The sequence below is a fragment of the Saccharomycopsis crataegensis genome (genome assembly GCF_037102585.1).
Source record: "Saccharomycopsis crataegensis DNA, jcf7180000000084, whole genome shotgun sequence".
NCBI lineage: Eukaryota > Fungi > Ascomycota > Saccharomycetes > Ascoideales > Saccharomycopsidaceae > Saccharomycopsis > Saccharomycopsis crataegensis.
This window is the reverse complement of record NW_027043829.1, coordinates 631,762-656,596: the sequence shown is the minus strand read 5'-3', so window position 1 is coordinate 656,596 and position 24,835 is coordinate 631,762. Positions and strand designations below refer to the sequence as shown.

General features: G+C 36.7%; 12 protein-coding genes across 12 annotated transcripts; 3 read left to right on the top strand and 9 right to left on the bottom strand. All coding sequences in view use genetic code 12, as the record gives it.

Annotated features, from left to right (window-relative positions):
* Window positions 1–561: 561 nt before the first annotated feature.
* Window positions 562–1,011, top strand: DASC09_033040 (uncharacterized protein; the record flags this gene model as incomplete). Its single annotated transcript, XM_064996903.1, has 2 exons — window positions 562–709; window positions 782–1,011. 2 exons carry the CDS (start codon window positions 562–564, stop codon window positions 1,009–1,011), a joined length of 378 nt encoding a protein of 125 aa, XP_064852975.1.
* A 977-nt stretch (window positions 1,012–1,988) lies between these two features.
* Window positions 1,989–2,654, bottom strand: CDC33 (translation initiation factor eIF4E; the record flags this gene model as incomplete). The annotated part of the gene is made up of 1 exon (XM_064996902.1): window positions 1,989–2,654. One exon carries the CDS (start codon window positions 2,652–2,654, stop codon window positions 1,989–1,991), a length of 666 nt encoding a protein of 221 aa, XP_064852974.1.
* A 904-nt stretch (window positions 2,655–3,558) lies between these two features.
* On the bottom strand, window positions 3,559–3,963 carry DASC09_033020 (uncharacterized protein; the record flags this gene model as incomplete). Its single annotated transcript, XM_064996901.1, has 1 exon — window positions 3,559–3,963. The coding sequence occupies one exon, from the start codon at window positions 3,961–3,963 to the stop codon at window positions 3,559–3,561; it is 405 nt and encodes a 134-aa protein (XP_064852973.1).
* Window positions 3,964–4,831: 868 nt separating this feature from the next.
* Window positions 4,832–8,008, bottom strand: DASC09_033010 (uncharacterized protein; the record flags this gene model as incomplete). Its single annotated transcript, XM_064996900.1, has 1 exon — window positions 4,832–8,008. The coding sequence occupies one exon, from the start codon at window positions 8,006–8,008 to the stop codon at window positions 4,832–4,834; it is 3,177 nt and encodes a 1,058-aa protein (XP_064852972.1).
* Window positions 8,009–8,599: 591 nt separating this feature from the next.
* On the top strand, window positions 8,600–10,138 carry DASC09_033000 (uncharacterized protein; the record flags this gene model as incomplete). The annotated part of the gene is made up of 1 exon (XM_064996899.1): window positions 8,600–10,138. The coding sequence occupies one exon, from the start codon at window positions 8,600–8,602 to the stop codon at window positions 10,136–10,138; it is 1,539 nt and encodes a 512-aa protein (XP_064852971.1).
* Window positions 10,139–12,006: 1,868 nt separating this feature from the next.
* DASC09_032990 (uncharacterized protein) lies at window positions 12,007–13,353 on the bottom strand (the record flags this gene model as incomplete). The annotated part of the gene is made up of 1 exon (XM_064996898.1): window positions 12,007–13,353. The coding sequence occupies one exon, from the start codon at window positions 13,351–13,353 to the stop codon at window positions 12,007–12,009; it is 1,347 nt and encodes a 448-aa protein (XP_064852970.1).
* A 2,333-nt stretch (window positions 13,354–15,686) lies between these two features.
* Window positions 15,687–16,076, bottom strand: DASC09_032980 (uncharacterized protein; the record flags this gene model as incomplete). The annotated part of the gene is made up of 1 exon (XM_064996897.1): window positions 15,687–16,076. The coding sequence occupies one exon, from the start codon at window positions 16,074–16,076 to the stop codon at window positions 15,687–15,689; it is 390 nt and encodes a 129-aa protein (XP_064852969.1).
* Window positions 16,077–17,085: 1,009 nt separating this feature from the next.
* On the bottom strand, window positions 17,086–18,945 carry DASC09_032970 (SNG1 family protein; the record flags this gene model as incomplete). The annotated part of the gene is made up of 1 exon (XM_064996896.1): window positions 17,086–18,945. One exon carries the CDS (start codon window positions 18,943–18,945, stop codon window positions 17,086–17,088), a length of 1,860 nt encoding a protein of 619 aa, XP_064852968.1.
* A 368-nt stretch (window positions 18,946–19,313) lies between these two features.
* Window positions 19,314–20,588, top strand: RRP8 (25S rRNA (adenine645-N1)-methyltransferase; the record flags this gene model as incomplete). Its single annotated transcript, XM_064996895.1, has 1 exon — window positions 19,314–20,588. The coding sequence occupies one exon, from the start codon at window positions 19,314–19,316 to the stop codon at window positions 20,586–20,588; it is 1,275 nt and encodes a 424-aa protein (XP_064852967.1).
* Window positions 20,589–20,825: 237 nt separating this feature from the next.
* Window positions 20,826–22,586, bottom strand: PRP9 (SF3a splicing factor complex subunit PRP9; the record flags this gene model as incomplete). The annotated part of the gene is made up of 1 exon (XM_064996894.1): window positions 20,826–22,586. The coding sequence occupies one exon, from the start codon at window positions 22,584–22,586 to the stop codon at window positions 20,826–20,828; it is 1,761 nt and encodes a 586-aa protein (XP_064852966.1).
* A 287-nt stretch (window positions 22,587–22,873) lies between these two features.
* Window positions 22,874–23,662, bottom strand: SPP2 (spliceosome ATPase-activating subunit SPP2; the record flags this gene model as incomplete). The annotated part of the gene is made up of 1 exon (XM_064996893.1): window positions 22,874–23,662. The coding sequence occupies one exon, from the start codon at window positions 23,660–23,662 to the stop codon at window positions 22,874–22,876; it is 789 nt and encodes a 262-aa protein (XP_064852965.1).
* A 374-nt stretch (window positions 23,663–24,036) lies between these two features.
* RPN13 (proteasome regulatory particle lid subunit RPN13) lies at window positions 24,037–24,486 on the bottom strand (the record flags this gene model as incomplete). The annotated part of the gene is made up of 1 exon (XM_064996892.1): window positions 24,037–24,486. The coding sequence occupies one exon, from the start codon at window positions 24,484–24,486 to the stop codon at window positions 24,037–24,039; it is 450 nt and encodes a 149-aa protein (XP_064852964.1).
* Window positions 24,487–24,835: the final 349 nt, after the last annotated feature.

The following is a 24,835-nucleotide window of genomic DNA, read 5'->3' as shown; positions in this document are numbered from 1 at the left end:
GCTGTGAATTAAGGATTGCCTTACATTCCTTCCTGTATATTTAATTGGGGTTTAACTGATTCACATTTATGTTTACTTTTACATTTTTGTTCTATTTCTACTTACATTTGAGTTCCGTTTATAATTCTTCTGCCATGTTTTAACCCAGATCACAATTTTTTCCTTATCTTTACTATATATATTTGAAGCACATTTACTTTAGTTTTATATCATCCTTGAAAGGCGATTCAGTTTTACGTTTTTTTAGTTCTTGCAAAATTGTTCTTTTGTTGTTATTTTTTATATTATTCTATTTTGGTCTCCACATTTTCCCAGCCTTATCAACCGTTCCTAGTTGAATGAATTTTCTATAATGTATCGTTTAGTCTAATTATTTGTTGTATTCATTTTTATTAGGTTCCAGAGAGAACTTATTCCCCAAGCTCGTTAGAAAGCGCCTCGCTAAGAAATTGGAAAATCTCCTGACGCATTCAGTAGTTATATTTCTTTGAATTTGTTTCACAAAATTTTAAGCCCATTAATTTAAAATATACTCGGTAAATTGCAATTTTAAACTTCAAAATGTCAACAGAAAAAAGTGGAATATTAATTGGACTTAAATACTTTTGCAGTGTGAGAATTATGTACTTTTACAGCAACCACATGAAATCTTGCTCCGATAATTTGATCCATTCGAAATATTTACATACTTCTAAAGTCTATCCGAGAGGTATGTAGTAAGCACCCAATGTGATGTGTGTCACTATCTTACTGTTTGTTTACATTAATAGCAAATTCTTAGATCTGATCAATTTCAAATTTCAAATTTCAAAAAAAAAAAATAAAAAAATTGGAAAATTTATCAGCAATTTCAATGTCTGGGGAGGGAAGGGGCAAAAAAAAAAATTCATTACGGTATTGGATACTGAAAATGAACTGACTCACAAATTACATAGAAATTCCTTAGAACAATCCCTTGAAAATAGCTATTATTCAGGGGTTTATGGGAGCAATGTCCAGGCGCGATGGTAGCTTTTTACCGCTAATACAAACCTTAAAGGAATCCTGAATAAATTAATAAGCATTTCCTTCTATTTTCTTCGCTATTCAAAAATGTGTCCCGTATAGATACAGGGACTGGGACAGATAAATTTGTAAAAGTCAGATCTCTCCTCTGGTAAAATTGAAAAAAAAAAAAAAGGTCCCCCCTGTGGTGATGTGAATTAATAGAACTGAGTCTGCATAGTATTACATTCTCTGGCTAGGAAATCATTATTGATGGTCTGTATAACCAATAATATCGTAATTTCATTATCTATCATCTTTATACTTTGTTAGTGCGTGCAAGTTAACTTAACACAAGATATTTGAGCGGAACTGCAAAAAAAAAAAGGTATAATAAACAATCTTCATCATCGTAAGCGATCCAGTAAGTAGATATCGATCTTAGCCAACTGGAGTCACGCAACCTATGCTAGCTTGTAAAAAATTAGAAAAAAAAAATAATAAATAAAAATAATAAGAAAACCCAAAGAATAGTCTCGCAACATGGACAAGTTTTACATACTTTCAAGAGAGAGATAACAATCATGTATGTCAAAAATATTTTGGTTATGAGGCGATGGGGGGAGGGGGTGAGCTCATAGGCAGGCAGAAATATAATAATATCACCATCCACCAACGTTGATCTCTAATTACAACTCTCTCAGCTTTGTAAATATTAGAAATAAGACTTTCTCAAAGATATATAGTTACATAGCAGGATATTTGAATCGGATTTAACCATTCCATCTCAGGAATTTTGACCACGAAACAAAAAAAAAAAAAACAAGAAATAGCAAACCGATCCAATTCTTTACACAACGCCGATAACATAAATGAGCAACTGTATTTATTTAAACAAATTACTAGAAATTACAAGTGCTGAAAAAAAAAATTGAGTTCATGCCAAAAAAAACACACCATAAAAAATATAACAACTCCCTAACTAGCTTCCAAATATATCAAATTTAGACAATAAAAGTGTCCTTTGAACCACCTGGAGCTCTAACATCACCGCTGTCATGAGGACTGAATTCCAACTTGTCACCATCAGTCAACTTCAATACCTTCTTGAATTGTCTACCAATAGGTTCCAACTTTTCTCTTTCGCAAGACTTGGTCCACAAACCAACTCTGTAGAAAACTCTTCTGACATTCAAGACAATCCCGTTCAATTCATTTTCTTCTTCTTCAAGGGTTTCACCAATGGCGGAAAGCAAAGCACGCAACCACAATTCGTTGATATCAATCTTCTTCTTTTCCTTGAATTGGTATGACCATTTACCACCCTTAGAGTTTTGGACATCTTCCCATTCTGGTTTGATTCCTTCTCTGAACAAGTGGTAGTCCGACTTCAATGGCAAATCACTGGCGTTTGGAATAGCATTGTAAATACCCCAGAATTCTTCAACAGTGGAGAAAGTCACCACGGATTTCAATAAATCAGCCCATGATTCACTCTTGTCAACAGATGGCTTCGTGTACCACAAGGTCCACTTACCATTCAATGGATGATAGTGAGTCAATTCTTTGGTTAAGATGACTGGGGCAGAGGTGGCTTCGGCAGCCTCGCTGACTTCTGGCTTTCCATCGATGGTGAGTTCCTCAACCTTCTTTGTAACTTCCACAGACATTTTAACGTTTTGAAGACTTTATGACTTTGTATGGTTTTCGATATGTCCATGCACACAAATTTTCTTTGATTCTTTTCGTTTTTGTGAATTTTTTTTTGTGATCGAATGGGGTCACCCGGTCGACAACGCGATGAAGGGTAAGCCTAAATAGTTATACTATCAGACGACCCAGTGTCGCGGCGGAGGAGATCAAAATATATAATAAATTAGGGAATATTTAATAGAATGGTTTCCAATTACAATGAGGGGAAAAAATCAATTTTTTTTTTCTCTAATGTTGTGTTAAAACCAGTTTTCGTGTGCGCAAGATTATTCTCGTATAAAGTTTGTACAGAAGGTGTGGCATAAAGAAAATAAAAAAATGTTATTTGCCACGATATCACAAACACTGGAAGATTAGAGGCATAAGAAGATTGGAAGAGATTGCAGGAGATTGGATGCTTATCATATATTGTGTTAGATTCTTGAAAGTGATTATAAAGTTACCAATTGTACTTAAATCTTATTTTTACCCATTACAGACAGCAGCAAACCATGAGGGTTGCGAAGCATTTGCGTGATGAACGGTTAATCTTCTAAATTATCAGCTCAACAATACAACAATAAATGAGAAAAGATCCAAGTGAGCGAAACTAACGATAATTTGTATTGAACTTTTTTTTGTTCCTTCTTTTGATTGTTCTGCTGCAAGGAGGTTCTACTGTGATTTTCATTGTGATGACATTAGAAATATTATTACTGGAATGAATGGTAAACTAAAAAATATATGACGATAAAATAAAATATGCAATGAAGAACTAAGCTAAATGAAATGACTAGGAACAATATGGCCCTCCAAATACCTGACTTGGAGTGTCGTAAAAGAATTGAATTTAGAAAGATATGACAATTACTGAAGGATAAATTATGAGGAGTGGGTTGCGGCAGCAACGATGGTAGAAACAGTGGTTGTCATGCCAGCAGCGTAAGCACTGGTAGCAGAGCTGACAGCAGAGGAAATAGCCAAAGATTGGGAGGCTTGAGCTTCTTTTTCATGGTGCTTACCGGCTTCGTAAACAATGTCACCAACACCAAGGATACCAGCACCAATGAGACCGGCTTTACCGACCTTCTTACCGTTTTCTTTAGCGAAATTACCAACGGCCTTAGCACCAGTACCGATGTATTTGCCGGTGGAGGCAAAAGCACCCTTGACGGCTTCCATGTTCATGGCGGCATCAGCGTCAGCAGCTGGAATAGCGGCTGGGGCAGCAAGGACGTGTTGAGAGAGAACAGAAAGAGCAACTATGGCGATAGTAGAGAATTGCATTTTTGAATGAGTTTTTTTTAAAGTATTAAAAGTGTTTAGTTGAGTGAGAGTGTGATTATCTTTGTAAGCAGATGAGCTGATGATGATGATGATGATAAGATAAACAGAATAATAAAAAAATATAATTTAAATTGGCACTTTACCCCAACTTATATACATTTTGAGACAGCAAAATTTCAAATACCAAGAATCAAGATCTGACAATAATATCCTTATGGATAATAGTCGGCATTCTTTCACGGCGACCATTCCTCATGCTGTGTGCACGTTTGTTTTTTACAGTCATGTGCGCTTTTAGGGCAGCATTTTTTGGGGGAATGTTGAAGTTGATGTGGAATGTACAAAAAAAAAAGACAGGAGCGAACCCAAACAACGTGGGACTCAAATCTATAAATATATATTTGTGGCCAATACCTAAAAATATATTCTAGATTATGCACTGCTTGCAAATCCATATGCTTTTAACGTTTTTTTTTTTTTTTTAATTAGTCTTATGAAAGATGACACTTTCTTGGGGAAATATGTCACTCAGAACAATAGATTTGACAGAACCGAAAAATATAAACTCTTTATAATAGAGGTTTATATGTAGAAATAGGTAATAAAAAAGAAATATAGCGATCTTTTTTTTTTTTTTTTTTGACAGAAATGAAATATAGGATCTCTAATCACTTATATATATATATAAGTTAAAAGTAAGCAATAACAGCTCTTCTCATAGCAAGTCGATCTGTGGTATTATATATATGTACACCTACATTAGAATGGTCAACCAAATAAGAGAAAATCTTAGCTGAATTTAAAAGAAGAGCAAGAAGAAAAAATTATAAATCTATAACAATAAAGAATATCTAAACAAAAAAAGTCCTCATAAGCCATAAGAAAAACTTTGATCCAAGAATTTCAAATCACGCACCAATCGGTTCCCCTGGATTGTAATAGCCCTCTCCAAACACTCCAAATATTTTGATTCATCTTGAATATGATAATAAACTTGGTGCAAACAGTCCCAGACCTTCTCATTATCATGGTAATAATAATTATCCACCAAATTGTTTTCAATCAACAATTTCACCCGCATAATCGCTAATTGACGATCATGTTCATTGATAAACATCAGAGATTTCGCAATACTGCCACTGAATTTCCCATCTTCAGAATCTAATGATAGATTATCAGTTTTCAAAGTCATGGTGCCAAAATCATCGTACGCCGATTTCATTGAGTCGTTAAAAGATGTCGCATCTTCGTTATCATCATCATTGTCATCATCTTCTGTCATATCATCGATATATTCCAAATCATTCACAAACAGGCCCTGAGTAGATGGTCCAGTAACATCTATGTCATCCTCATATCCACACTCCTTCATTATCAACTGTGCTAAACCTGTGATGGCTCGCCAGTTTTCTGAAAGAACATAACTTGAAGTTGAAGATTCAGCCTCCCAAATATCGATTGATCTGCCAAACTCATTGAAAGCCGACAACTTTTTCGTAGAAGTGACGTTATTAGTACCACTCAAAAGCTTGGCGAATGCATAGGTGGTGTATTCATTAACCCCACCAACATTTTCTGCTTCAACAATGGCAGATTCAGAATCTTTGAAAAGTCCAGCTTTCAAGTACACATCAGCGGCAAAAAGCCAAACTTTTTGTAAGCACTTGTTGGCAAATACTTTAGTTGACGAGAAATTATTAGTAGCCAATTTTGAACTTTTCTTGCTTGGTTGAGGAATCGTGGAAACAGTTGGCTTGGCCATTGTTTTGTGTCTGCGGAAAGTCTTGAACCGTGGAATCTTCAATCCCGATTGCTTGGTTGAGGCGGCTACACTGTCTCTAATGGTGCTTGTGTCAACCAGAGGTCCTGCACGAGGTGCCGCCGGCTTTGTAGCAGTCTGACGCTCGTCGTCTTCAGCATAATCTTTGAATAATAAGTGGAACAATTCAAAAAGTTCTGACAATTTAGATAAAGCAGATTCAGTACCGGATTTCTTGTCGGTAATTTTCAATATGGTGAGCTCCAACTCTAACAAATCATTCTTCAATTCGTTAAGAATATTGAAATTTTTCAATTGCTCTCTATTGTTCAATAATTCAGAAGTTTCAAGAAAATTGGTCATCAATAATTCTACGGTATACACCAAATTCAAACCAAAATCATTGGTAGGCTTCTTGATAAAATCAAATGACATCTCACTTAAGAGACCATAATTACTATTAGCCAATATCAATAATAAGTTCCAGCATTTCCAGTAGTTCAAGTTCAAGCCTAATAACGATTTCAATACCGACACGATCTCATTATTGTATTTTTCGATTGATAAAAATCTCATTATAAACACCACCAACTCGAGATAGTAACTCAAATCGCTAAAGTTATTTAACAAGAGACATTTTTTGAAAGCATCAAGTACCGCAAGCTTAGAGTCTTCGTTTCTTTTAAACGCTTTGAATTGATGGGTGTCAATTTTCAACAAAAAGAGTTTTTCACTGATCAACGCATGATACGCCCGAGATATGATAATGTTCAAAGATTTGGTAGAAGACAAGTGATTTTTCAAAAAGTTTTGACCGTTTAATCCGGAATTGTCATTGAGGTCCAAATTAGTCAAATTTTCAACGGTGCTGATAGCCTCGTGCAACGAAGTTTTGATTTCGGAAATAAATGCCAAGTTATTGGCATTCAATAAGCCGTTGAATTTTTGTAAACTTTTAAATTTTGATGGATCGATACGCATAGATTGTTTGTCTAATACTGAAGCATTAACGTTGCCGTATTGATAAACATTAAGGTTATTGACCATGAATTCAAGGAAGGCCGTGTAAGTTTGTAACACAAGAAGATGATCTTCGTCGATCAATGTGTGGCTAATATTTTTTTTTTGGATCTTTAAGATGGACTGATCGTAGAAACTCTTGAAGTTCTTGGTGATGGCAATAATTTCCATTAGAGAATTGTAGTTCTTTGATAGATCAACGGTGAGTAGATTTTCACGCTTGAATTGAAGTATCTTGACAATTATTAAACTGCGGAAGATCTTGATAGATTGATAAGTTTTTCCAACAGAAAATTCCACCAAGTCCACAAAAAAGTCCAAATCAATCAAAGAGTCCCATTCTTTAGTAACTTTAGCAATATCGTCGTAATAGGAATATTGGGAAATGCCTTGTTTGAAAGATTCAGAAATAGTGTAAATCATTGTTTCGAGAGTATAATTGGTCTGATGACTAGAAGGAAAATGCAAGTTTGTGTTTTTGTAGATATTTACATCCACAAACTTCTTGAAAAACTGGGTGAATTCCGCCTTGAAATCATCGGACAAATGCTGTGAGAAATTGTCATAAAAATATACACATGTCAAAATCAATAATAAGTCATTACTTTTGATGCTATGATGGACTGTGGTAAAATTAACTTTCGAGTCCTTGGAATGTGATAGTTTAAAATAACTGTTGAATAAGACATTTAACCAGTACCACCCCTGAATGTTGGACACAGCAGGGACATTTAATAGTTTTTCATTAATGAACTTTTCAATCGCATTTAGGTCCTTGGAGATCAATGCTTGGAGAACATTTTTCTTGATCAGGCAATATTGATTGAAATTCCTTGCCACTTGAGTGTCTTGGGCCATTTCACCAGTTTCCAAATTGGTCAACTTTGCCAAATCAATATTCACCTTATCTAGCCATTTACAAGCCTTAATTGGTTCGCTTTTTAGATAATAGATGTGCCCCAATAATAAATTACCCATGATTGATTCGGGATCGGTAAGTTTTGCATTACTAGCACATATTTTCTGGACATTGTCACCAAGATTTCCTATTGTATAAGACTCAGGAGCGCTTGTTGGTAGAGGAGTGACCACATTACCATTGACTTCCCGTGATAGCTGTGATTCTATCACCAGAAGTTTGTAAATCACCGAGTCTTTATCAAGTTTATCTAGGAGATAATAATTTGTCAGATACTCAGAGAATGCCCCGCCATAATACAGCATAAGCAATAAATGCAAATCACTGGTACCTTTCTTATCCGACATGGTTTGAACACATATATATGTATGTAACCTTGCAATTGACCACTCCTTTGATGAGTACCGTAATTTTCCTTTAGTCAACTGACTCTAAGAGGTTCCGCGATTCAATTTTGGTGATGACAGCAACGACGTGGAAAAAAAAGACAGTAGCAAAAAATGCTAAACGCGCAACATGGAGAAAACCCTATGCATTTTTTTTCTTCTCATACGGCGCATTCAACATGACCAGCAGAATTCCATAATAATGGATGATGGATATTTCTAATGGACAGCGGAGGGCATTAGGGTGACATCGAACATCTTTAGAGCCTTGCCATAAACTGGAATCTATTTAAATTATTGAGCATCCTCTAGAGCAACCGCATTTTGCTTCAACTTTTGATTCATTTTTTTTTTTTCAGTTTTGAATTTGATGGATACTAAAAACGGTATCACATCACAAACTAAAACGATAAAAGACCATTCTTATAATATTATTGATCTATGCTTGTGTTTTTGAGTCTCTGAAACTTTAAAAATACGGTAAACTGTTTGCAAAAATAGCAATAGCAAATCGAAAGTATCAAAGCTGATCATCGAATACACATATCCAATATGAGAAAAATCACTTCATTATACATCCTCTGGGTATTGCTAATAAAACTATCTGATGGAGCAGCAATAGCACCTACTGTTGCGACCTCGGCCAACACAGGAGAAAGCTCAACATTTTTCTGGAAAGCAATTAATGGGCTAGGATCATCAGTCATATTGTATTCATCTTATCTCATTGGGAAAAATAAATACGAAGAAGAGAAGAAAGATAGTGTGGTCTATACCTCATCAACAACGACGATGACAATTAAGCCTACAGCTACCCGTGTATACGAGGCGATACATACTTTTCAGGGCGGATATTTAGCAGGAGGTGTACCAGTCAGGATTAATGGAGCACCAATAGAACCACAACCCATTCCAGCCGGTCAAGTCTTCACTACAACCCTTTTCCCTGCACAACAGGAACAGAGTCAGGAAGCATCTCTTCTGGAAAGTTATGTTCCATTGACTATCCAACTTCCGAAGCAGGTAAGTGCAGATCAAAATTCTTATAATTTACCCCTGAATATCACGATTGATATTGCCTGTCCATTGGTGAGACATACCGGGTCAATCCATCCAATATGCAATGGATCGCCTTTAGAATCAGCTAGCGAGTTCTTTCCTCTTCAGACTTATGCTCCAGTGTATCGCTCGATGGATATGATCAGCTCTGATACCTCGCCTTCAGTTAATTCATCCAAGCCAGCCATGGATGCTGTAATCAACGATAACGCCGGCTATTATAATAATACTTTGGGTATTCAGAATGCACAAGTAATAGTGGAAACGGTTGTGGTTCCTGAGACTCCCACCACCATAGAGCGAGCAGCAGCAGCAGAAGCCCCAGTGGTGGTTACCATTGACGCTATGGGGAATCAAATCTATGCTGCAACACCTCAACCAGTGATAGTTACTCAACCTGCAGTGGCTACTCAGCCTGTGATAATTTCTTACGTTACTGCAGCTGCTCCAGAACCAATCCAACAACAACAAGTTCCTGTTGCTCAAGTTCAAGCTGGCAGTCAGACACAAGGTCAAGTGATTATTGTTGAAACGGTTGCTGCTCCAGCGGCGGTCCAGCAATATACTTATGTTCAACAGGCTAATAGTCCTGCCGCTCCAGAAACTCATATGGCCACTCCAATGGTAGTTACAGTATCCCAGCAAGCACAACCACCAGCCCAGGCTGAAGGACAATCACTGGAGCCTCAATACCAAGTGGTAGTGACTTCTTCGTATCCTGTCGCTCCTGCGACCCAACCAATATACACCCAACCCGAAGTGATCCAAGTTGCTGGAACGAGTTTAGAGGCAGGATATCCCTCTGCTGCTGCTCCTGCAGTATCGTCACCACATGTAGTGGCGGTGCCGAAAGTTGTGGCATCTTCACCTATATCATATACGCCGGGGACTTCCCAAGTGGTGTACCAATCACAACCTTTGCAAAATCAATACCAAGTATCTGGGTCTCTGCCAGGAGCAGGAGCCTCAGGGTCAGTACAATACGTTTCTCCAAATTCAGTTCCTCAAGTAGCTACTTCAGTTACTTATTAAAACATCTCTTTGTTTACTTTTTTTCCCTTCTTTTCTAGTTGTATACAATATTGCCTTTTATTATTTCTCAAGATTTTCTTATTTAAAATATTGCTACGTTCTTGCTATAATAATATATGCATGAGAAGATTTTATCATTCACTTCTTATTCACATATAATAATTTACAGGATTATTTAATGCAAGAGCAGATTCTTGGGGGTGGGGAAAGCAACATCAAGTAATCCTGTAACTGAGTTTTGCGACTGTTTATTTCTTGGTTGGGTTACATTGTAATTATTTTTCTTCAACTCAAATCATTTTAAAGAAAACAACAAAATATCATTTATAGGATCCAGACCACTTTTTTTTTATCTTCTTTTAAAAAAAAAAAATGCACACTACTTTGGCTAGAACAGAGATAGATCAGTTCTCAGTTAGCTACAAATGACATGTTAAATTTTCCGATTCTTGCTTGGCTGTCTATTATTTATCATGATAAAACAATTGCCACCCCCAAATTGCTCAGTCCCAAATTTTTTGAACTTTGATCTCTCATCTGGCAGTCCAGGTCTTTTTTTTTCCTTTTTTTTTTTTTTTTCCTTCTGCCATGCATCAGAAACTTTACGAGTCAAAAAAAAAAAAAAAAAGGAAAAAAAAAGGAGAGAAAGAGAGAGGAAATGGAATAGTAAATAATAAGAATTTGGACAGAATAGAAAGATCTTCTCCATCTTGTGCGCATAGTATGAGCTTTGTAATTATTACTATTACAATTTTTTTTTTCCTTTTTCTACAAATACTAGGCCTTGACGGAAGAGCAATTAACAACATTGAAGGATTACAAATTATCCACGGTCTTTCGGATAATGATAGCATTTCTTTTTCGGAAAAACCAAGGCACCTCCAATTAAGTTGTAACGATTATCCTTTGGCCAATGCTTTGCCCCTCTTCCTGTTCGATCATTCATGTTGGAGCAGGCAGGCGATGATGCTGCTGCCTTTTTTTGCTGAGGAAAATTTTTCTTTTCTTTTTTTTTCTTTTTTCGATGCCCCACCAGCCTGCAAAACCTCGGAACAACTGGTGTTTGACAAGTGGTGGGTGGATTAATACTGCCCTGGGGAGGTTGTCTGTACATCTTTGAAGCAAACGATGGTGTAAATATGCTGCACTTTGTAATACTGTTTGGTAGATAAACTGAGGCTGTCGTAAACTCTCGTCCCCGTGACTATTTTTGTTTTTTCTCTCTCCGTTTTCGGGATTTACGTTGTGACCGTATGTAAATCACCACAGTTGTTGAACTGCTAGATCACACTGGTGACTACAAGTCATGAGGACAGAAATAGCTCAAGATGATTAATCATATACTGCATTGATGTAGAATAGATATCAAAAAAAAAAGTTCAGATCCCGTAGGAGAATAACCAGGAAATAAGCCAAGAACCATATAAAAATAAGCGATGAAAAGAGAAAAAAAAATGATAATAAATGAAGAATAGGAAAAGTAATTGTCGACAAAGCAGGGTGAAAGCAAAAGGGTAACAAGCAGAAGGAATAAACAGTCAGAGCAAGAAACCATTAGTAAAAATACATCATCAGACAAGGGAATTGGATAAATAAGAGAATCTTCTACTGTCTGTATGAAGATCCACAAAGCATTTTTGGTAAGTAAAATAAAAGATCATAAATTCATTAAAATTTTGGTATAGTTTTTTTTTTTTTGTTGTTGTTGTTGGTTGTTGTTTTTTGAAAAAAAATATAGAAGGTCTTTTTGTTAATTCATTATTTTTATAGCAACTATTGATAATAACACTAGACGTTAGCGAATTCATATAATACAAAGGAATAGGAAAATAGTGCAAATAAAATAACGTAAGCAGAGTAACAATAACTCAGAGATACCATTCATCTTGGCGATTAACTCTCGATTCATCAAACACATACTGGCCTCTCAAACGGTTTGGACTGTTGCCGGCACCATCAACACTGATAGGGGTGGATTCCACCACCTTATCCAAAATTCCAAGGGCCATTTCATCACAAAATGCATCTTCCAATTCGTCAGGCTCATTCAAGAGAAAATCACTGGTGACGATATCTCTGTTATGATAAAGCAAATTGCAAAGGATCGGATCATTGAGAAAGGAAGTGTTGGCAGAGATGGAGCCGCTGCCGCTCTGTTGTTTCTGATGTTGATCATTGTTGGATGGTTGTGTCGATGGATTGATGGCGACGGAGCCTTGCAAGGCATTGAATTGTTGATTGGTACTATCAAAATAAATATATTGGGATTTTTGGCAATTGTAGTTATTATTGGTAGTGTGAGAGCTAAAAGAAGTAGCAGAAGAGTTTTGTCTTGATCTAGTGCCCATAATGGCGTGCGGGCTCATTATGTTGCCACGAGTGAAATCCATATCATCAGAATCAGTTTGACGATGCGATGGAGTTTGAGAAATTGTGGTGCCAGCATTAGGAGGGAAAAATGGCACCGACTCCATGATTGGGGTAGTGAGACGAGATGGTAAATTTGGTGCTAATTGGTCCGAGGAAACTGGTCCTTTGAGGGAGTTTGGAGGTAAAAGATCCAATTTCAATGGTGATTTAGCCCCAGAAGAATTGACATTATTGGCATTAGTCGACGATGGGTCGATAATGTCATCACTGGTGTTCAAAGTGAGGGCTTTGGCGAGCTCTTGATGAAGATTTTGTAAAGTTGAAGGTAGCTGAGGGATGGAATCATTTCTACTTATGCTAGATTGACTTTGACGTTTTGAGACTGTAGAACTATTGGCGTTGTTAACGGTCGGAGAAGATCCATAAGCTGGAGGAGCAATTGGTGTTTTGTCATTTCCAGAAAGATATGACTTGCTTCTCTTGAGCAACGCAGGCAAACTGGTGGTCGAAGTTCTGCTACGTGATGGTCTATTGTTGGAGATGCTGACTGAAGATTGCAAAGGGGTGGACATGCCAGTTGTTGTTGTTGTTGTGGCATTAGTAGTAGTAGTAGTTGTTGTTGTTGTGCTGACGGTACTCAATGGTTGGTCTAATGAATTTAGAGGGTCCAACTCATCGTATCTGAGAGTGTGAATAACTTCATCATCCCGAGATTTGGACTGGGTCAAGTCATCCGAAAAGTCGGGGTTTGTTGTAGAATTGTTCTCTGAGGTTGACGTTGATCTTTTAGAGAGAGATAATGACGAGAATACTCTCTTAGAAAGGGATCTTTTGAGTTCTACCATGGCAATTGCTATAACACGCCTTTATATGGATATATCTATGTTTTTTCTGTGTAGTGTGTGGAGAAAAAAATAATCCGGGATGAGGTGAAAAGATAACGGTGATAGGAATGATAGTTTGATGGGTGACACAATTTGTTTATGAACTGTTCATAACTGGGAGAGAACAAGTGAGTAGTGATGATAACTGTATAGATTGGGGAAGAGGAAACATGGAAAGAGGATCGGGATCCCTACGAGCAGGAAATCTCTGCATTTTTAAACTTCCAGCTTCTTTGGCCTTCCCAAGAAGTGCATAACGGCAAGTCACCTCCATCTTGCAACTCCTCGGTGAAAATTTTCCCCCCATCAAAGATCTGGATCTTTTCTTTTTAGCAATACGTCGGGCCCCCCAACCAGGGCACATAATATGATTACTTTTTTCCGTTATTATTCTGCAAGCACATGCATTTGCCCATTGCTAACGGTGCAGACACCCGCTGTCACCGACATTGGAGTACATCGGTGGCGATTTGGGTGACTAAGACAAAAAAAAAAAAACAGACCCCCACTATACCCCCCGCCCTCCACTGGTGATCGCTGTCCAAGGGCTGGGTAACCATCGCACGCTGCGCGTGCGCGCGCGCGCTACAAGTTACCCGCACCACATATAGCGACTGCACCGCCTCCGTACCACAGAGACAGCGATAGCCTAAAGTATCTTACCTCCAGTGGCAACACACCGAATGTTGTCTGACTCGGAGACCCATTAACAAAAATCGTTCTGAAAATGGTAATGTGGTATTCCTTCCCATTTGTGATGCGTGATGTTTCATGATAGAAGCGTGTAGAATTTCCGCCGCCAATGATTGATAGATCATCGTAGGGAAATCAAAGTACACATACATACGAATCCAAGCAACTGTTGAAAGCACCTTCCCAAGTCTTTTAAAGAATAATCAGGAAATCTCATCTTTAGAGGTATTGATTGGCATAGATGGTTTGTGCACAGTTTAGCGTCACAGTCCGATTGTGTCTTAGTACCATTCCCCAATGAATGTGAATGATATACTGCTTAACTTTTTCGCACTTATTATATCATACCAAGGTATCTGTTCATACCCTTGAAAGTATAAAGATACTATTACAATAATAAAGTGTGTTAAATAGCATTGATAAACAGTTAGTTCTCCCACAATTAGCATCCGGGAAAATACGCATGCATGCAGTAAGAATTATAAATGCCTATAAGCGACCACGTGAATCTCGCTCCAAACTATAACTGATAGCTATCTGTTAGTAATCGGTGATATGTTTTCAAATTATCTTATACATTGGCTGTTTGTGTTGAATATTCCATTCATTTAAAGGTATCTCTCGATATAAATGAGGTGAATGTAACAAAAATTATGCCGTGGCAAAAGCCAACATGTTGAAAGCGCCGCTGGATAGATACACCTGGACAACTAACTTTGGTTGAGATTATCTACATCAATAGAAAATAGCGCAATTGGGAGTTTATTGTTACCAGAAGACAATTAAAGTATTTGTCAGTCATATCTTATATTATAGAACAGAGCCGCAAGGCTGTGGTGTACTTGACTTTTGAACTTATCGAAGCGCTCTGCTCCGTAAAGAGTACAATGCTTCTTCACAGAAGAATGTGAAAGAAAAGGGGCCAGATTGATGTATTTGGGATGTGGTTAATAATATAGATTAGGTTAGCAGCTTTCATTAATTAAGGATGGCAGGGTATATGGTTTTGTGTCACGTACCTTCCAACTTGGAATTGTTTCATGTTAGATTCACATTCTTTTCTGATTGAGCTTCGATCACTTCTCGCCTTCTGGGACATTTTATTGTTGATGTTTCTCTGTTTTTTTTTTTTTACCACTATTATAAACTGTCTCCTGTTAGAATGTTATTTTACTCAAGAACCGTTGCATGATATGTTGACAATAATGAATCTTTTTGTTTTGTAGTGTTTATGTTACAGCCTAAGACCATACTATAATCTCAATATTCCGATCAATTTTGCCCTTGTTCTATTTAATCAAGACAAGTTCTAAGAAAACCAAATTTTCAGATTACCATTTTTAACACTCCAAAATATATGCTAATTATGAGTGACCGCTTATTTTGTTCATTAACATCCAATATAAGTATTGACTTGAGAGAAAATGTGATCACATTTTTCCTACACATTGAGAAAATTTATAAACCTTCTATTTTGAGGAATGAAAGATAATAATAAAAATAATAATAAAGAAAAAACCAATTTTTATAAGTGATTAAGTAAATGCGAATGTGCTCGGTATTTCCTGAGGATTGATTCGGCAATTTATGGAAGGCAAGCATCAAGTAAGGTCTCTCGAAGAAGCAGGACCATTTTGACAACAATAATTCATCCTTTGTTGGATGCTGTCAATGGACTCGCTTAATTTTCCAATTGTGTCATTCATTTCTTGAATACGTCTAGCATGGCCAATCAATAGAGGCGATCTCAGCAAACGAAACTCAAATATAAGCTCATCTCTAAAGGATTTGATTTTTTGGTGTTGATTTTCAAAATCGACTCCCTGGGTACTAGAATCATGTCTGAGAGGGTAAATTGCTCGCTCAAAGTCAACTGCCTTTTCGAAATCTACTAAGTATTTATCCACTGAAATAAGATGCTCTAGCTCAACACAGTGAGGTATATCTGGGGGAGTGACTCCCAATGTGTTACCTGGAACAGTAAAACTCATGGATCTAGTTTGATAAATTATATATATATGTATATATATATAAGTAATTGGAAAATGACATAGTGAATCTCTTTGTTGTTTTTTAAAGATTTCCGTGGGGAAAAACTTCGGCTTTGTGTCAACCAAATGTTGGGATTCATGCAGGTTTTACAGAGGGTTTGCTGCGAACAGTTGTTCCTCCAGAATTAGGCTTGGAAATGAAGTTACTTATCAGTATTATAGTATTAATATCATAAACAGGTGCCAACGAGAATTTGCTTTGATCTTACATCTGGCTCTGTTGAATCATAGCGGGGCGCCACAATTTAATGTCTCGCAGCTATCGGAACCATTGAACAAATTCGCGATGATGTTACAAGAATCTACAAATATTTCGTAAAGATAAATATGTCCAAGAAGTTCAAAAGGTCATGTCAATTATCATCTCTGACTTCTAGGTGAATGCAATGGCTCATTACGGATGAAGGTTTTAAAGCTGGCATTTTGGGAACTAGACGTCTCCCAGAATCAGATTTGATTTGTGCCATGCTAGGAGAATTATTTCTACAAAGAAGTGAGTCCCACTTCACTTACCTGACTGAAGAGGATTTTTATGCTTGCTTTTTCTTAAGCTAGGCCACTGATAGATAGATGAACGTATGGTCAAGCATTTAAACTGGGAATGTACTATAGGTATGTCTAGAAAAATATCCAACAAAGTTCTGATAATGAAAGCTACTGATCGTTAGAATGTTCGAAAAAGCAATAAAGACTGGAAGTTGATTAATGTTTTCTTGTTTTTCTCTATCAATAGGTAATTAGCTGACGTTGCATAGAGCAGCGGCTCTCATGCAAAGATGTTGACACTGCTTATCAAATATCTTAAAACGTTTTGTACTTCGATGTGTGAACTACAAAAATGGAAACCATACAAAAGTAAAAAGCAAAAAGAAAGCGAAACCAGTAAACTTTTGAATTGAGCAAGGAAAAAAACAAACAAAGTGCAAACAAACTATAAAACATGATTTCATCATTGATCTGCCATCTTTTTCGCCATTTTATAAGTGAAGAATCTGATGGTTAATGGGAAAATTAAGTTATTTACCACTACCCAGGCAACAAGAACCAAAATGTTTCGATGGAGCTCGCCATTCCAAGACTCTAAGAGAATAACTTTGAGGCACTCTAAGTAATTATATATTGGCAAAGCGTAACCGTACCTGTAAAAAACCGGCAAAGTTTCAATCAAGTTGAAGCTCGGAGAAATGTTCAAGATCACCCAAAACAACAACCAAAATCCAACCAAGGGTGGATAAGTAACAAACAAGACCAATGCCATATTTTCATTCACGCCACCAACCCCAGCAATGGTCAAATATGTCGCTAGCCAAAAAATCAAAAAGAATCTTTTCTCCTTGCTGAATATATAAAACAAGAGAGTGAACCCCAACGCCAAAAACAAGTAAGATATTTGCGAGGAAATCATTCTGTAGTAAATGTAGTGCTTTGATCGGATTTTGTTAGAAACAAGACTATGTATCGGCATAAAGAAATGGAATTGGAAAAATGAAACAATGATCATCATCATCAAGCCAACGGACATTGGTCCCAATAATACCGGGTCAGGGAAAGGTCTGAGATCACTATAATTGAACTTGATATTTTGGAATAAAATCGACTTATAGTTATTGACAAGGTTTTGTTGCTCGGAGGCGTCTAACCATTTGGCGAGGAAAGGGGCCATGACCGCGGTTTGGAATGATTCTTGATACAAATGTTCAATGCTGTTTAATGTTGGCTTGATGAGCATATTAATGATTTTTGGGTCTCTGATGGATGAATAATACATGTACATGATCTTGGAACTGTCAAATTCTGGGCTGGATGAAGGATTTTTCAAGGATCGGTAAAGATTATATGATGAGTTTGCGTTCATGTAAACGTACGCCCATGATTTTTTCTCCACGACTCGTTGTTCTAAAATATCAAAAATAGTAGAATTCTCATTTTTTTCAAACTCATCGGAAAAGTCATTGGATGTCAAATACTGGAACTTGACTTTTGAGTTGAGCATTTTGTCATTCTTGGCTACAAATTCCAAATTAGATCCGATAAGCGGCTTGATCTCATTGACTTGTTGATCATCATTCACAATGTTAATGGTAATATTATCATGAAGGTACTGTCCGCGATTGTATAAGGTGCCATAATAAATCGAGCCAATTCCAATAACAAGAAATAACATCAAAGAATAGATTTGTACAAAAGATTTCAACACCTGCCTTAAGTCTTTTCTGACTTTTGTGCTGAAAAATGAGACTTTCACATTGCCAAATTTCAACAGATCTTCATTATCAGCATTTTCCCGGTGACCTTCTGACAACATTGGCGAGCGACTCAGATTATAATCATTCACTCCTCTACCATCGAAAATCGCTGTGGTACTGGTATTATTCAAATAACCAGATCTGGGGTTATTATCAATACTTTGATCTTCAAAAGAATCAACATCAGTAGCAAACGGATTTTCAAATACCGTTCCATCATCGATATCATTTCTGCTTTTTTTGGAGTCGATACTTTTCTTACTATCAATACTTTTCTTGGTTTCACTTTTTCTCTTTGCCATGCCACTTGCTTCATCGTGAGCAGCAGCATCATCATCATCATCATCATCATCATCACCGTGATCACCGATACTAAACATTTCCATGTCTTCAAGATCATCGCCATCATAGTTCTGCCGATCCGGTTTCTTCAAAGTCATCGACGGTGTCAACGGAGAGTTTACCCCGATGATTTCCTCATTAAATAGCTGTTCATATCTGTAAACATCTTCACCTTCCCGATCGTCCATTAATGTCTTCAAATTTCGTTTTAATTTATCCATGTTCCGAGGGGGTAATTAATTAATATCTCCTGTAGTAATAAGGATTCCTACCACTTATGTAACTATCAGCACATAAAACCACAACCAAAGAAAATAACGAAAGGAAAAGAAAACAAAAAAAAAAGTAGTGATTGGGAATTACTTCAATGCAATGGGGGGTTCACACTAACCGCATCAAGAATTATTTGCTCTCGTTTTTTAGAACAGCTAAGGAAAAAAGCGAAACACCCGTGGGAATGGCACCTTCATTGATGAAGATGAAAAAAAAAATTATTTTTGTGAGATGGGAAAATTTTTTTAGAATTGGAATACATATTAGACAATCTACTCGTTTTGGCGGTTATTTTTAACATATCTGGATAAGAAAGATGTCATTGTTTCAAGTTAAAGGATGGGATGTCAAGGGGGATGTAATTGCTGATAAGGGGAAGTCGAAAAAGAACCAAAAGAAACCAAAGAAAGCCACCAATAGCAACAACAATAAAGGTGAAGCATCTAAAGAAAAACCAAAGGACAATAAAAAGAATAATAATAAGAAGCGTAATCATAAAAAAATGACTGAAGAGAAGGAAGAGAGTGAAGGAAGTGACAATGAAGAAAATAGTGATTTATCTGAAGGAGAAGAAGAAAAAGAAGAACAACCACAACTACAAGCAAAGTCAAAACCAAGCAAATCTAATCCATCAGAACCAGCCCCAAAACCAGCTTCGACAAAATTGACTCCATTACAACAGAAAATGATGATGAAGTTATCCGGTTCCAGATTCAGATGGATCAATGAACAACTTTATACTACCAGATCCGAAGAAGCTCTACAATTAATCAAAGACCAACCAGAATTGTTCGATGCCTATCACCAAGGTTTCAGATCCCAAGTTCAAGGCTGGCCAGAAAACCCAGTAGACGTTTTTGTTCAAGAATTCAAATTCAGATCCAAAAAGCCAGTTAATGCCCCAGGGGGGTTACCAGGTATTGTCAATGAAGATACTAATGAGAAAACCGTTGTGATTGCCGATATGGGATGTGGGGAAGCCCAATTATCGAAAGATATTGGAGAGTTTGTCAAACAGTTCAATGGCGGGAAGAACAAGAAGTTCAAGAAGAATGATAGAACATCGAGATTTAATAAACTTAAGAAATTGAATGTCGAAGTTCATAGTTTTGATTTGAAAAAGGCTAATGATCGCATCACGGTGGCAGATATCAAGAATGTTCCATTACCTGATGGATCATGTTCTGTGGTGATTTTCTGTTTAGCATTAATGGGGACAAACTTTTTGGATTTTGTCAATGAAGCGTATAGACTTCTAGCTCCAAGAGGGGAATTGTGGATTGCAGAAATTAAATCAAGATTCAATGATGTTAAAGATGGCAAACCCCAGCAAGGTCAAGGTGAAGAGTTTGTCAATGCTTTGAAATTATTGGGATTTTTTCATAAGAGAACCGATACAGAAAATAAAATGTTTGTTAGATTCGAGTTTTTCAAACCTCCACCAGATATTCTTGAAGAAAGAAAACAGAAATTGGAAAGACAGAAGAAATTCATTGAGGTTGAAACCGAAAAGGAGCAGTTGATTGAAAAAAGAGAGAAGAATGCTGAAGGTAATTGGTTATTGAAACCTTGTATTTATAAGAGAAGATAAAGGGTTTTTTTTTTTGGATAGTATTTAATGTGATAGTTACAATTGGTTCAACTGATTTTCAAGTCTTATAATTATTGTAGCAGCATCATAAATCATTCAATTAGTCAAAGCTCAGCAAAAAAAAATATACGTAAAAAAAAAAAAAATACTGAGCAAAACATAGCGCTTTATAGTACACATTAAACTGAAGTCTTTTTTTTTGTCATCTATTGTAACCAACAACTTCTATAATACACATCAAAGCAAACCTTGTTTCTTCAAATCCTGATAAACCTTCTCGGACATAACATTTCCATCTTCATCTTCGACTTCCACAATATTTTCAGTATCAAACGTTGATTCCTTTTTTCTGATTTCTTTTTTCATCTTATTCCACAACGCAGTAACTTCGTCTATTTTGGTGATCCCTTTAAAACTTAATAAAACTTCAGTATCATTACTAGATGAACTGTTATGAAAATCGTTCTTCTTCTCATAACTGGCGTTACCACCGCTAATGTTGACTCCCAAGCACTTCAACCCATGAATATGACGAGACTCCATGAAATGTTTCTCATAATTCTTTCTCCCGTGGAATTTCAAATTTCCACAAACCTCACACTGATATTGGTGATCTAACCCTTGAAGTTTATAAAGCCAGTAGGGAATCGGACTGCCATCCACATCTAACGGTAAGTTTAACGGGTTGGATTCTTTAACGGATTCATCATCATCATTGTCACTGTCTGCACCACCATTTTTATTATTGTCAGCATCATTGCCATCAGCCAAATCGACTGGGAAATCATCATTGTCAACTTTGGCAAGGAGAAATCTTGTTTCTTCGAGTCTTTCCTTGTTTGTCAAAGCCTGTTTTCTTTCCACATTCATCCTGGTGTTCTTGATCTCTTTTTCAAGAAAATCCGCTAAAGATCTTATCATAAACTCATTGAAACATAATTCTTTTTCTCGCACTAAATCTATGCCGTTTGAGGTGCCATTGTTATTTTCTCCAGTTTGCTGCAATTTTTTCTCGTTCTTAATATGTTTCTTCCCAGTCAAATGTGCGTTGAAAACAGTTTCTTTGGCAAATGATTTGTTACAAGCTTTGCAAAACAATCCATCATCACTTTTGGTAGCTTGTTTGTTGATATATTTGTCGATGAGTGATTCCCATTCACTAGTGAAATCAATATTCTTAATCTTGTTGATTATTCTCTCTGGACCCTGTAAAACCTGAATCTTTTTGACAAAAGTGATCAAATACTCTGCGAGCAGTTTGCAGTAATCAAAATATTGCTGGGTGGTTCTATCTATGGTATTATTTGGATTCATTTCATCTTGCTTATACTTCAAACCAAGTCGGCTAAAGATACTCAAATATTCCAAGTACGTCAATCGATTTGATTCTAGCAACCCTGGAAGATTGAGCCATATTTCATGGAAATGTATGAGATCTAGAAATTTACCATACTGTTCTTCCAAACTGAAAATTTTATCAACTTTGATATCGGCCCCAAACTTACTGAGAATTGATTTCTTAACGTACACTTCATCGTCTTTGGCCCTTGGAATTTCTGGCAACGACGCAACTTCAGAGTCTTGGACAGTATTTTCAACGACGGTGGCACCTCCCATACTATATAAATCACTAAGAGTAGTAGTTGCATTATTCTGCGATTCTTTTATATTATTGTATTGCTTATCAAACATCTGGAAATTGAACTTAGGATCCCTCCATTGATCAATCTCTTGTTTGAATGCCAGGCTTTTGACATCGTTTAGCAGCTGTAATTCGGATCCCAAACTCTTGAATCTTTTGATGAATAAATCTATTTCATTTTTTTGAATCAATACCTCTTTAATTGGTCGTTTCTTGTTGGCGTTCAAAATCCCATGATCGATTGCCGATGTAGAACCAACAAACAACCCGGGGTTTCTTTGCAATCTTTCAGAAATCGCGTTTTCGATGACTTCGAGTTCCTCAAGTTTACTTCTTTTAAGTTCCAATATCGACATTCTATCGAGGGTCCTATTAGTTTATTGCTTGATAGTTAATATAAAGTGAGAAATTACGGGGATTTTTTTTTGTTATATTTTATTTTCTGTGCGCTTTTTTTTTTTTTTCTCTTGTTCTTTATACCAACGACATGGGAACATCATCTTGTTGGTCCCTCAGACTGTATTCTCTGTAACGTAATTAATGAAAATAATCAAGTTGACAAAACTTACACACGTTTCCTCTTTTTTCCCATTCATAATTCATTAAATTTTATATTACAAAATAACACACAAAACATACAATCTCATTTTGCCTGCTTCCTAAGTTCCTCCTCATCTATAATTTTTCCTGTTTCTTTATCTCTAATCAATACGGGACTATATTTCATCTCACTCTTCCGTTTACCATTTTTGGCTTCTGCTGAAGGCCCTGGGATGGGTTTGGCACCGATTCCTAAAAATTCTTGCCTCTGAACTGCTTTCGTAATCTTCTCAGTTACATTCTCCCGTTTATTTGTCACTTCTCCTTTCCAACCTAGACCTCTTAAGAATGCTGCTCCAAATTCCTCAACTGGCACTTTCTTATAACTCTCTGCTGTTGGATTATCTCCTACGGTTATCGATACGGGTTTGGAACTCTCTTTATTCTCATGGGTTATTTTAGTCCCCTGTGATCTTGGTGTTGGCTCGGTTTTAGTTGGCCCATTAGAAACCGTATTCAAGCCATAGCTGATTGCCTCGTTATTTTCACTATCATCATCCTGTGCCACTTTTTTCGCCTCTTGAATCTTTTGGAATACCGAAGTTGGGGGTTTGATCACCAACACTTTCCCTTGTTCTTCGAGCGCTTTTTCCCGTTTTAATGCCTCTTCATCATAACTATCTATCGACGACACTTTGGGTTTATTTTCCTCATCATCTTGGTTTCTTTTCCCGCCATTGAAAACATTGGTGGTGGTGGAGATCTTGCTTACCTTGGATGACGACCCAAACTTGCTTCCCGGTTTGTTTTTGTTCATTGACAATGAAAACTTCCCAGGTTTCAGGACTTTTGAAGAGCCATCGTTTTGATTTGACTTCAATGATATTTTCATCTTTGGTCTCCTTGTTTCCAGTACTGTTCTTTTCCAATAAATATAGAAAATAAGCCATTTTTCTAAGTCTTTTTTTTTTTTTCTTGTTTTGTTTTATAAATGTACCACCACCAGGGGTCCAACCACAAGTCCCACAATATATCATATTATCTATCAGGAATTACATAGATATACTGCTTACTGTCAATTGAAAACTGATATTAATCATGGAACCAATATATATACTTCATATTCTTACATTGCAAGCCATCGGAGAAATAAATGTAGATATAAAATTACAAAGCTCAGCACATGAACAATTACCATATATATATATATATATAAAGGTGAATATAAGTTTACTGCTCAGCAGGGGTTTCGTCTTCCTTCTTGTCCTAAGTCTTCATCACTTCATCATTATCATCTTCATCATCATCATCGGCGGCCGCACTGTCATCGGAAATCAACTTTTGTATCTTTGCGGCAATCTCCTTATCTTTAGCACTCAATTCACTAGGATCGTCCTCATTATCATTCTTATCTTGCATCCAATAGAAAGATTTGGCACCACTAGTGAAATTCAAGCAAAACACTCGGCCAGTGGTGCACGATTTGACATGTTTCCAAGTAACGTCTCCGGGTATAATCAACAATTCGTCCTCATCTGGATTATGAGCCACACCAGCAGCAGTCTTTTCACGGGACTCCCAGGAGAAATCGTAGAATGATTCATCGTCTTCGACCTTCTTGATCGTCACCTCACCTTTAAGTGGTTTTGGGGTGCACTTGTGGGTCTCTTCGTTATAATCCACCTTTCCGGCCTTGAATTTCAATATGACGGACATTGTGATATAGTATTATGGAGCTGAGGAGAACAAAAAAAAATAATAATAGTAATAGAAAATCCGCTACCAAGGATAATAATATAACAAAACACACTGATAACTCTGTCTCTATTATCAATCGAGAGATTCGTGTGTGCGTTGCCACTTTATTTGATTTTTCTCTCAGCGATGCAAGCGCATCACCCGGCAAATAAATAAATAAATTGATAAATAATAAAACATCCTCCCCCTAACTAAATACATTTATATATATATATATATATATTGATTTCGAGTCAATTGATCATTATCAATTGTTTAGGGAATCTTTTCATAGATCGATCTTCGTGACTGATATTTACAAAGATTT